At 44.5% G+C, this 13,235-nt stretch overlaps 1 protein-coding gene across 1 annotated transcript in view; it reads left to right on the top strand.

Moving 5' to 3' along the window:
* ABCB10 (ATP binding cassette subfamily B member 10) overlaps positions 1-9,124 on the top strand; it is a 68,910-nt gene extending 59,786 nt beyond the window's left edge. Inside the window, exons 10-13 of the mRNA XM_073635387.1 lie at positions 38-218; positions 2,325-2,368; positions 5,628-5,662; positions 8,538-9,124. Of these exons, the coding sequence (XP_073491488.1) occupies positions 38-218; positions 2,325-2,368; positions 5,628-5,662; positions 8,538-8,796 (519 nt within the window). The 3' untranslated portion in view covers positions 8,797-9,124. The remainder of the gene's footprint in view (positions 1-37; positions 219-2,324; positions 2,369-5,627; positions 5,663-8,537) is intronic.
* The last annotated feature ends 4,111 nt before the right edge of the window (positions 9,125-13,235 follow it).

Here is a 13,235-nt window from a genome sequence, read left to right as displayed (position 1 = left end):
CAATAACGGTCTTCTATTTCCTATATTCTTGTTGCAGGAACCAGTCCTCTTTTCTTGCTCCATCTCGGAGAACATTGCATATGGGGCAGAAGACCCATCCTCCGTCACCCAAGAGGAGATCCGGCGGGTCGCTGACATCGCCAATGCTTTGAGCTTTGTAGAAAACTTTCCGAAAGGCTTTGATACGGTGGTTGGAGAGAAAGGCGTCTTGCTGTCAGGTAGATTTGTGACTTACTTTGTAAAGAGGCCCTGTCATAACAAAACTCCAAGCAATTGCCCTGCAAACACATTCTTCCATATTTGGTTGTCAGCTTTATATTGTCTAACAAGCTTTTTGTGCAGTGAGATGAGATGATTCTGTAGCCTGTAAAAAGCCTAAGCATAGCTAAAAACAGTGGTTCTCGGCCACCAGCCTGTGGCCCACTGCCGGGCCGTGACCTCCTTTTCTCCCAGGCCTCCAGCCCACTTCAGATTACTTAACCTCCCTCAGTGCCTCCCAGCTCCTATAGTGCCCCCTCAGCCTCCATAGTGCCACCTAACCTCCCACAATAACCCCTCCGTCTCATCCACCAGTTTTGTGGCCCACTGCCAGGCCATGACTTCCCTTCTCCTAGGCCTCCAGTCTGCTGAAGATCTCTTAACCTCCCACAGTACCTCTTAGCTCCTATAGTACTTCCCATAGGACCCTCTGAGAGCCATCAGCCTTCACAGGGCCAGGCAGCTTGCCGCAATAAGCCCCCAGCCTCAGCCACCAGCCTGTGGCACACTGCCAGGTCATGACCTCCCTTCTCCCAGGCCTCCAGTCTGCTGCAGATCCCTTAACCTACCCCAATGCTTCCCATCTCCCATAGTGCCTCCCATAGTGCCTCCCATAGGGCCCTCTTAAAAGCCCTCGGCCCCATAGTGCCTCCCACGATGCCCCCCCCAGCCACAATAAGCCACCAGCCTGTGGCACACTACCAGGCCATGACCTCCCTTTTCCCAGGCCTCCAGTCTGCTGCAGATCCCTTAACCCACCTAAATGCTTCCCAGCTCCCATAGTGCCTCCCACAATGCCCCCCCAGCCACAATAAGCCACCAGCCTGTGGCACACTACCAGGCCATGACCTCCCTTCTCCCAGGCCTCCAGTCTGCTGCAGATCCCTTAACCCACCCCAATGCTTCCCAGCTCCCATAGTACCTCCCATAGGGCCCCCTTAAAAGCCCTCGGCCCCCATAGTGCCTCCCACAATGCCCCCCCCAGCCTGCTGCAGAGCCTCCAGTCCTCCATAGTACCCCCAACCTCCAACAGTGATCCACAGTGATTTTCATTTTCCTCCATAGATCTCATAATCTACAGGGTCACCAGGTTTGCTGCAGTTTCCTAACCCACCCCACAACCTCCCCTCCATCCTCCCACAGTGACACCCAGCCCCATCCCCTTCCAGCATTTCAATACATAGTTTTTATTCCCATTCTTTTATTGCTTGAGAACAAACAATTTTTTTTTTTACAGTTGGAATGTTTTACCAGACCCTGGTCTCGAAAAGATTGAGAACCACTAGCTTAAAATATATCTCTAAACAAAATGTTTCATTTTGAATGGAGTAGGGAAGGGTTAGAGCTCCTGTCATGTATATAGTCGACCCCAGCACAGGAGATCTAGAAAAACATTGAAATGAGTGCACTTTGTTTCAGTGACAACTGTCTAAGAGGGGAGTTTCCCTCACAATTGGAGAGTTTTCTTGCCACTTCCTGTTGTAAATCAAGCAGTGAAATCACCCAACCTCTCCAAAAGTACAGTGGAACCTTGGATTACGAGCATAATTTGTTCCAGGAGATCGCTTGTAATCCAAAGCACTCGTATATCAAAGCGAGTTTCCCCATAGAAGTCAATGGAAACGAAAATAATTAGTTCCGCTTTGACTTCTATTGCATGCAGTACCACATGTGGCCAGAGGTGGGGGGCGCCGGAGAGCCTCGGAAATAATCTGGGACAGCAGTAATATACGTGTGTGCATGTGTATATATCCCCAGAGAGCCTCCCCCTTGCATCAGGGTCCCCAGAGACCCCCCTTACATTGGGGACCCCAGAGAGCCTCCCCCTTAAAATCAGGGTCCCCAGAGAGCCCCCCATGCATCAGGGTCCCCAGAGAGCCCCCCCTTACATCAGTTTCCCCAGAGAACCTCCCCTCCCCTTGGGGACCCCTGCAGAGACTCGGGGCTATGGGCCCCAGATTCAGGGCTATAGCCCCAAAAGCCACCCCCTAGCGACGCCACTGCACACAGATATTATTTTTTCCTGCACTGTTCTCCTGAACTTCTGTGTTTTCTTCAATTTGTAGGTGGTCAGAAACAACGAATAGCCATCGCCCGAGCACTTCTTAAGGTAAACTAAAATGCGCTACAGTCTGTGATCCCTAGGAGGCGCTGTTCTTCAACAGTTTATAGATCCCATTAGGTTAAGGCAATGGTACAGTTCAAGTTGGTGCCATACAACTTTATATTCTATTCTTCCTATGCTGTGGATTAGAGGAAAGGATCAAAGTAGGACTACTCTGTCGCTGACACCATTGGCTGACTTTTATTGTGGGTACCCATACCTGTTCACCTCTGGACACCTGGATGCCTTAAGAGGACATTCTTAAAGCTGAACTCCATGTATTGTTTCTATTGCATGGAAACATTGGTCTGGCTTGGACCAATGCACAGTCTATATATGGCTGTAAACATACTGTATGTGTGAGAATATATATATATTGTGTATGTATATATACACACATTCTTTACCTGTGGGACAGCTGTGGAAGTAGAGAATTGCTGTGGTCTTCTGGGTCCTGTGCCAAGATGCTACCCTTCTGCATTTTGAACACATGGGGTCAGTCGCTGGGCACTGCTGTCATTCATAAAACGTCTTGTGTTTTTTTTGGTTTTTTTTAATGAATATAAGGTGTTATCTGATTGGATAAGGTGAGGATCATGACTTCACCACCTCACCTTTCCACCTTACACAGCTCAACTGTCAATAGAGAAGAGATTGAGGTTTATTCTGAACACAAGTTGGGAGAGAACTTTGGCTGTATGAGCATCCGGATAACCATTTATTTTTGGTTCATGTGGTTAAGGAGAGAAGGAGCACACTCGTGCCCCCTCCCTTCCTGGCCTGCCTGGTTGCATGACAAGGGTGTGGTATGCTTTTTTGAAAGGGGTGTTTTTTGCATTGATTCCCCCAAAAATTCATACCAGACCTTGAGGGCATTGGATTAAAGAAGTAACCCCCTTGTTTGTTATTTATTTTTTATTTATTTTTTGGGTTCCCCAATAAAATCCACTTGACGAGGACTTCAAGAAATTCATACCAGACCTGAATTGCTTGGTATGCATTAAAGAAGGAACCACGTGTGTGTGTTTTTTTTTTTTTGGGGGGGGGGGGTTTCCCTAATAAAATCTATTTGGAGAGAACCTCAAGCTGTTTGTTTGGTTGGAGGAGTTGCATTGGGCCCACCATAAAACATACACAAGGCTTGAAGGACCTGGTATGAATTAGAGAAGGATACCCTATGTGTATTTTTTTTTTTGTGGGGTTCCCTGATGAAATCCATTTGGAAAAGACCATAAGCTGTGTTTCTTCTTTCTTCTTCTTTCTTCTTCTTTCTTCTTCTTTCTTCTTCTTTCTTCTTCTTTCTTCTTCTTTCTTCTTCTTTCTTCTTCTTTCTTCTTCTTTCTTCTTCTTCCCTTTTTTTTTTTTTTTTTTTGGAGTTTGCATTGGGTCCCCCCAAAAAAATCATACCAGACCTAAAGGGCCTGGTATGCATTAGAGAAGGAACCTGTGTGTGTGTTTTTGTTTTTTTGTGGGGGTCCCCCATTAATATCTATACCAGACCCTCATCTAGGGCAAGGGTCTGGAATAGATAAAGGGAAACCCTGCAAAAAAAGGGAGAGAGTGCCATGGAAGTCATGTGCCATGGAAGTCGGCTACAACATCATCTTATATCAACAAATCCAATGCGTTTTGGCCATCAGGCCTTTAATCATCTAGGGCAAGGGTCATTTTTAAACCCTGGTTGCTTGGTTTACAAACAGAATGAAAGTGGTTGTAAATCCTGTTATACCACTTGTACCTACGGGTAAGCCTATAATAAGGCTTACCTGTAGGTACTGCGAATAGCTCCTAAACTTGCACAGTTTTATAGATGGATATAACAGATATTCACGGTATTCGCTCGTGCCGACGTCATCGGTGCATGCTCACTGAAGAAACGGCCCGCTGGTGCCATTTCTTCAGGGCCCCTACCATGATTGGCCGCTCCTGTGCACATGCGCAGGAGTGACGCCATCGCAGCTCTGGCCAATCACAGCGCAGGAAGCCCGCAAACCCAGAAGAAGCTCCGAGAAACATGTCAGCCGTCACAGCAGTGTGCGGGGACCGCTGCAACATCTTCGTTCTAAGGTAAGTATTTCATAATGAGCTAGTATGCGATACATATTAGCTCATTATGCTTTTTGTCTTGCAGGAATTTTTTTTTTTTTTTTTTTTTTTTGAGGTTTACAACCTCTTGAAGAGGTCAGGAACAATCATAATGGTAGCAATTTAAAGCGGGGGTCCGCCTATCTATCGTTTTTTTTTTTTTTTTTTGAGTTCATTCACAAACTTTTCTTCTCATGATTATCTACTCACATGTTCTGTGTAATAAGTCCGCCTGTGTCCGATTTAGTTGTAAAGAATAACTTATAAAATTCACTGAAGGCGGTTTCCATCTTTATTATGGGCATTTGAAGCCTACAAGCATGTATTTCCTGGATGCGGTGAATGCTGTGCTCCCAGCATTCACCGAGATGTTGTGATGACGCTGTTGCACAATGCATGCTGGGAAGCCTGAGACTAGCTCCCAGGGGACTGTGGGAGGTCTGGGAGAGGCTAGATACACGCCTACTCCCATGGGAGGAAAACCAGGAAGTGTTAAGAAGATTAGAAAAAAAAAAAGTAATTACGGCGATTTAAATTTTTTTACACAACATGTCAGCATCTAGGCAAGGAAGAGAATGCATAGAGATAATGTTAAAAATTTGGGTGGAACCCCGCTTTAAGCACGTTTATTTTCTGTGTAAATGTTGATGTTGCTCTAGTAGGTTGTATACATTGTACAGATGTACCACTTAATAAAGCAGGGCCAGGGAATCCCCCAAGCATGCTATTTTAATCGTTTTTCATTTTTAATGTTTTTTTTTTTACTTTAAGTATTACTATAATTGTTGCTGACCGCCAAACAAAATTTTGTAAAAATGTGTTTTGCTTTGTTACTTGTTCCGCAGACCACCTTCACCCTTCCTCATTCCATTTGTTTGACAATCCCTTACCTATTAGCCTAGAACAGTGATGGTGAACCTTGGCACCCCAGATGTTTTGGAACTACATTTCCCATGATGCTCTTGCCCTCTACAGTGTAGTTTCAAAACATCTGGAGTGCCAAGGTTTGCCATCACTGGCCGAGAACATGGCAGAACTGTTTTTTTAACATTTAGTTCCTATTGACTTCAGTAGGGTTTGGATTGGACACCTGAACTTTTCTCATGTTCACCCAAATGTGTTGAGCTCCTCACTAGTTGTCTCACTGTGTACTATAACTTAGTATTCTTCTTCTACATAGGATCCCAGAATTCTCCTCCTGGATGAAGCAACAAGGTAATAATCTTATATCGGCTTTGTAAAAAATAAAAAAAAAAGGATTTAGAATTACAACAGCCTGAGATTCAGCTGATCTATATCCAGAGTCCAAACATCACAACCCCTTCATATTCTGGAGAAATCTTTCTTGCATAAAGCAAAGTGATGTACATAGAAAGTCTCCATAGTGCTAAGCAAGAAAACGCGTCAGCTCACATTTTGAGCATTGCTGTAGTACTGGTTAAAATGAACATTACTGCAAGACATGGCAGCATGCACACCAATGTGCCATCCATTTTGATTGCCACCCCAATACACTGTTAAAGTAGTGGGCAGTATTCCACATGTGATACGTTGTGGATCAGTCTAATTCTCTCCAAACAAGAGTTCACGTGAACCAGTTGATCCGCTCTTCTCGTAGACTGGTAAAGAGGTCCAAACACCATCGGGGAAGTATCCCATGTTATTGGGCTCACTGTGTTCCCAGTACTACTCGAAGGTCCCTCGCTGTCACCACCTCCAGCAATGAGGGCTCCCATCTTCAGGATCTGCTTCTCCCAAACTAGTCCTCCTGCCATAATAGAAAGTTGCACACTGCTGTTCTGTTGGTAGAAAAACAACTTTATCTTTTGTAGTGTTATTGAGAATAATCCACCTAGCTCTTCTTTCCCACTCATTTGCTTTAGGCCTTTAAGCTTCGTACACACGATCGGAATTGTGTGATGACAGCCTGTTGGTAGAAAATCCGACCATTTGTACACTCCATCGGACAATAGGTGTTGGATTTTCTGCGGACAAATGTTGGATGGTTGCCTTTAAAATTTTCCACGGACAACGGTCTGTTGTGGGATTTTCCGAGCGTGTGTACACAAAGTCCGTCGGACAAAAGTCTCGGAATCAATGCTCGCCAAACACAACATTAGCAGAAGGAGCCCAAAGGGTGGCGCTAATAAGATGAAAAACCACGTAGTATGTCACTATGTTCGTGTTTGTTTTGGCCGACAATTGTGTGCCGTTTGTATGCAAGACAAGTTCCTGGCCAACGCCCTTCAGACAAAAGTCGGGCGCTTTGTCTGTGGAAAATCTGATCGTGTGTACGAGGCTTTAATTGTAGATATACCTGTAGCAGGTGAAATGGGTCAGAAGGAGCAGGGTAGAGCATCCTCATTAGGGATGAGCCCGATGTTTGAGTCGAACATCAGGTGTTTGTTTGCTCGCAAACGATTCAAACGTATGGGGCGTTCGTGGCAAATTCGAGCGCCATGGAACGCCCCATAATGCACTGCGAGATTGTGTGTGTGTGTGTGTGCGCGTTTTTTTTGTGGTATTTTTTTTAAGCCACATTAGCTTGAAAAAGGCTGGGAACCCACCCAATTCTGACACTAGCGAATGAAAATTCACTATTGGCTTACGGCTTCTCCTCCTGGCCAATCAGAACAGGAGGTGGATTGGGTTGGTCGGGAGGAGAAGCCTAGAAACCCATGGTGCCCCCACCATGGAGAGGTGAGTGCGGACCTGAGGGTGGGGATTTGTTTGCCACCGCCCCCCAAAAAAGTTAATCACCAGCTACCACTGGACTAGAGTCACCCATGGTGAGAAGAACATGCTCTATTTGAGTGTCAGGAGCTTTACGTGAGTCACTCCTGTATGGAATAGACATGTGCAATTCGTTTTAGTTCCGAATTAGTTTTTTAACCAATTTTGCCAAATTCGTTAATTCCGAAATTTCAAAATTTCAAATTTTTTTAATTTCCGAATTTTCACATTTCCAAAAACTCGGAAATTGGAACATTTTGGAAATTCGAATTCGGAAATTTCATAAATTTCAAAATTCGGAAATTTTGAAAATCCAAGAATGAGAATGAAAATCTGAAAATTTGAAAACCCGAAAATCTGAAATAACTAACTAATAATAACTATTAAATGATAGGTATTGGGATTTCCTTTCAAATTTGGCTGTTAGTGTACGTAACGAGTACGAATTTATCCGAAGTTACGAATTATCTGAAATAACGAATGCCGTATCTAAATGAATGGAGCGTAATGATCTAGTAATAATAACAATAATAATAAAACCTTTTTATAATTTTTATTAATTTGTTCCATTCCATTTGTTTAGATAGAGCATTCATTATTTCAGATAGTTCGTAACTTATAAATTTGTATTCCTTACCTTCACAAATAGCCAAATTTGAAAGGAAATTCCAATACCTATAATTTAATAGTTATTTCGAATTTTACTGATTTTCTTTCTTTTTTTTCGGATTTTTGAATTTTCAAATTCCAAAGATTCAGAAATCCGAAATTCGGAAATTTGAAAATCCGAATTTTCAGTTTTCCGAATTTCCGAAAAAAGCCAAAAAACAAATGAAACGAAAACAATTTTTTTTTGTCAGTGCACATGTCTAGTATGGAATATGCTGCCAGGTCGTGTGCACGTAGTCAATCAACGTTTTTCTCATGATGGCCACTCCACCCAAAAGTGACATTCCAGTTCAGTGTTTCTCAACTCCAGTCCTCAAGGCGCCCCAACAGGTCATGTTTTCAGGCTTTCCATTATTTTGCACAGGTGATTTGATCAGTTTCACTGCCTTAGTAATTACCACAGCTGTTTCATCTGAGGGAAATCCTGAAAACATGATCTGTTGGGGCGCCTTGAGGACCGGAGTTGAGAAACACTGTTCCAGTTATAGGGGGAGTTTTGTAGGCTCTTTTCCATTCACTGTCAACACCTTCAATGTTGGAGAGTGGTGAGATCTTTCCTGTCCCAGTTTCTGACTCTGTTTTCATATTATTGGTTTTTGGGCATTCCCAAAGTGGAGGAGTAAATCCTCTTGGAAAAAAAAAAAAAAAAAAAAATTGTATTTATTTTCACATATTTTCTTTTTTTCAGCGCATTGGATGCAGAAAACGAATTCCTGGTTCAGGAAGCCCTGGACCGGCTGATGGATGGACGGACGGTCCTCATCATCGCCCACCGCCTCTCCACCATCCAGAACGCGGACGCGGTGGCAGTGATTGACCAGGGCCGGGTGGTGGAGTGCGGTAAACACGAGCAGCTGCTGAAAAACAAAGACGGACTGTTCAGTAAACTCATGGACAAGCAGGCCACCCTCCTGCGCAGCAGAGACGCCATCCTCACCGCACAGTGACACCTTTCTCCTCTGGGATGCCAACTTTATTTTTTTTAATTTAATTTTTTTACTTTTTAAATTTTGACTTTTTTTATGTTTCTGTGAAAAGATACAAGAGGGGTATTTTTGACAACATGCTATTTTTTTTTTTTAATCCAAAAATTTTTTAAGTGCCGGTCATGTTTACATTGTAATGGTCCTCCTGATTGTTTAATGTTCTGATTCTTGTACTGAAAACATATATATTTATATAAATTGTCAATAATGAAATGATTGAGATTTAATATAAAATAAAAAAATTTAAAAGGATATATTGTGAGGAATAAAAATGACATTTTATGTGAAAGATTTCTGTCTGTTGGTTGTTTTTCATTGGGTGGCTTCTAGAAGCAAAGCCTGTTGGAAGTAATACTAGTTCTATGGAAGCCAATGGCTATCAGGTTTGTGAGGCTGGACTTTTCTTAATGCTTTTCTTTTACTGCATAATGAACACAGTACTGTATATAGATTATTTATAACCTCCGGCCTCCCCTTCAGTCTTGCACAGGTGTACCGGCTGACCTCCTCTACTGAAATGGCTTACTCCAATTTTTCATTGCACACTGTGAGCTTCTCACAATGTGCATTTGAAGCTGCAGTGGGTCAGATAGAGCCCCACCTCATTTCCTGGCTGGAGGACGTCCCGCATTATCTGGGCCTTTCCTTCCCAGCCTGACTGGCCCAAGGGCCGCTGATAAGGCAGTACAGCCAGCCCTGCTGTTCTGGGCCCGGGTCTCATCAGTTTAAATGAGGTCCAGCTGTGCTGGCTTATTGCTTACTTTTGTGGCTCACTCTGTAGTGCAGGGGGATCGGTATCTGCCCCCCCACATGTGCCCCAGCCTGACTGTCAGCTAATAAGGCAGTACAGCCAGACCCGCTGTACTGGGCCCGGGCCCCATCCATTCAGAAGGGGGGCGACTGTACTGCCTTATTGCTGACTCTTGTGGCTCACCCTGTAGTGCAGAGGGATCAGTATCTGAGCAACCCCCCCCCTGCTGCTGTTTGTCCCCACATGTGCATTTTAACAAAAATATTTTTTGATATTTTCGAGGGGAGGGGGCTGTGATTTCTAACACCAGCCCTGCCTGTCCCCACCCCTTTCATTCATTGAATTTCAGTTCTTTCAATCATGGAGGTTCAGCATCACATGTAGATGTTACCAAGGGGGGGGGGGTCTGCATGCAAATGTATCCTGCCTAGGCGCTCCCACTTGACTGACATCCATACCATCAAGAAATTTTGATATTTGCATAACTCCTCCTCCGCTTCCTATGGTGGGCACTTGGCAGGGGAGGAGCCAGGCTCAGGACTCCTGATAGGCTTCCATACAGCTAACCTGAAAGCCCCCCCCCCAAAAAAAAAAAATTCCCCCAACAGTTTACTATGCTTCAGTTATGAATGAGTGAGTGATTGGTACCGAACACTTATTGTGTTCATTTGGGAAAGAAAGGGGCTGGTAAATGTGACATATGTACTGGACCCTTCCCCCACTCTCCATCCTGAAGGATCATATTGTGTGCTTACGGCTGATGGTGGGAAGTAGAAGAGAGAAGCCAGAAGCACTGCAGGGGTATGGGGGCACACAGGGGGGCTTTGGCAGTAGGTAGAAATGTATGGTGCCTGGGGGGGGCAATTACTGGAACCGATCACTTATTTGGCTCTCAGAAGCAACTGAAAGCCAGCAGGAGGGAAAGGAGAAGAAGCCGGCTTTCAGCTGCTACAGAGAGAGTCATACAGGGGATAGGTTCCAGTAAATGCGCGCCCCCCCAACATGCATATCGCCCTCCCTGCCCACATTCAATTCACCCTGCTAGCCTGGGCCCCATACAGGCAAGGTCCTCTTTAATATTGATTGGGCCCTGGGCAAACATTTTCTTGGGCCCCTCGAATTCTGAGACATACAAAAAATAGCAGGTGGACTCAGTCAGTTTACTGCAGCAGATCAAGCAGCAATTGGTTGCCAGAGGTTACATCCTATCCTTACCACTCACTGGCTGGTTGCTAGAGGTTACAGCACATAATTTCTGCTTGCCGATTGGTTGCTAGGTTACTGCACATTATTAGCGCTCAATGATTGGTTGCTACAAGTTAATGCACATTATTACCACTCACCGAAACGTGGAGCAATCCCAAATAATTGAGCAAGTAAAGCGGCACATTAATACAAATGCTACAGGAGATGACCAGAGACTGCAGACATGCTACAGGTGACAGTCAGAGACTGCGGACATGCTACAGGTGACAGTCAGAGACTGCAGACATGCTACAAGTGACAACCGGAGACTGCGGACATGCTACAGGTGACAATCAGAGACTGCGGACATGCTACAGGTGACAATCAGAGACTGCGGACATGCTACAAGTGACAATCAGACGGCGGACATGCTACAGGAGACAATCAGAGACTGCGGACATGCTACAGGTGACAATCTGAGACTGCGGACACGCTACAGGTGACAATCAGAGACTGCGGACATGCTACAAGTGACAATCAGACTGCGGACATGCTACAGGAGACGATCAGAGACTGCGGACATGCTACAGGTGACAATCAGAGACTGCGGACATGCTACAAGTGACAATCAGACTGCGGACATGCTACAGGAGACGATCAGAGACTGCGGACATGCTACAGGAGACAATCAGAGACTGTGGACATGCTACAGGAGACAATCAGAAACTGCGTACATGCTACAGGAGACAATCAGAGACTGCGGACATGCTACAGGAGACAATCGGAGACTGTGGACATGCTACAGGAGACAATCAGAGACTGCGGACATGCTACAGGAGACAATCAGAGACTGCGGACATGCTACAGGAGACAATCAGAGACTGCGGACATGCTACAGGTAACAATCAGAGACTGCAGACATGCTAAAGGAGACAATCAGACAATTTTTTTAATTATTGCATTAGTGTTTACAATACCTATGACCAGGTTCCAAGCAAATGAGGAGCCGTTTTATGCATTTTATGGCACAGGTCCAGGATAGATGAAAGGAGCTTCCATAGTTCGTTGCACCTTCATTTAGTCTGCTCCATTGACTCCAATGCAGTTCATCAAAATGGAAGAATTTAACAAGAATGTTCATATTTTTGCAAACATTTTTAAAAGTAAAAATGTACAATGTTTCCTATCCATACTCTTCTGAAGTAGCAGACAAAAAAAAAGCATCACTTCCATATCATAAATACTAAAGTTATAAATTGAAATAATAAGCCCATATCTGAAACATGACAATGGCTTTGCAGAATAACTGGTTAAAGTAAAACAAAATGTTAGTATAAAAGCATTTTATTTTTTTATGGAGATGTTTGAAAAACAGGATCAAATTATTATTATTTATTAAAAAAAAAGTAATATTATACCCTACTGGTAGGATCACTAGGTATAGTTTAACCACTTAAGGACTGGAAGATTTCCCCCCTTAATGACCATTTTTTGCGATTCGGCACTGCGTCGCTTTAACTGACAATTGCGCGGTCGTGCGACGTTGTACCCAAACAAAATTGACGACCTTTTTTTTCCCACAAATAGAGCTTTCTTTTGGTGGTATTTTATCACCTTTGCGGTTTTTATTTTTTGTGCTATAAACAAAAAAATGCGTATATATTTAATTTGCTTGCATCTGCATGACTTTATGAGACGTGTTTAACGCTTGCAGCCGATCTACGGTATCATTTAGGCAGTTTCTAGTTAGTGGAGGGTTGCAGGACGTGTTATAATTTAATGAGGTGTTTCTAACTGTGGGAGGGATGGGAATGACTGGGAGTACAGAGAGATCGCTATTCCTGATCACTAGGAAAGGCATATCTCTCTCTACTCCCCTGACAGAATGGGGATCTGCTTTGTTTACGTTGACAGAACCCCATTCTGGCTCTCTGTGGAGCGATTGTGGGTGGCCAGCAGACATTGCGGCAGCCGGCCATGCGCATCAACTCCCCAGCCATGCAGCGGGCGAGCGCGTGCCTGCTACAGCTGTTTAAAGGCCCGATGTACAGCTACGGCGATTCACGGGAACGAGCCGACCTGCCACAGTATAATGCCAGCAGCTGGTCAGAAAGTGGTTAACTGAATAAAAAACACAAAAAACACCTACATTAAGGTTCCATTCACACCTGGCGGATTGGATGGAAACAGACAGGCGGCCCATTTCGATCCAATTTCCCCATAGGGGAGAGCAGGACTGTGTCTGTGTCCGCTCTGCACAGTGGAGCAGACACGGACCTGTCATCTGCCTGCTCAGCGGGGATCAGTAGAACGATCCCCCACAGAGCAAGTGGAATCCGTAACACGGAGGCGCCCGTGTGAAACGCGCTACAAACGTGCCAAAACAGGCAGTGAAAAAATGACCAACGCTCCACACCACATAGTTCCTATGGAAATGTTATAAATGAAGTCAATTTAGGCAACA

Source organism: Aquarana catesbeiana, linkage group LG06, assembly GCF_042186555.1.
Source record: "Aquarana catesbeiana isolate 2022-GZ linkage group LG06, ASM4218655v1, whole genome shotgun sequence".
NCBI classification, from domain to species: domain Eukaryota; kingdom Metazoa; phylum Chordata; class Amphibia; order Anura; family Ranidae; genus Aquarana; species Aquarana catesbeiana.
Note: the sequence above shows the minus strand (reverse complement) of the source record. Positions and strands in the feature narration are given on the sequence as shown.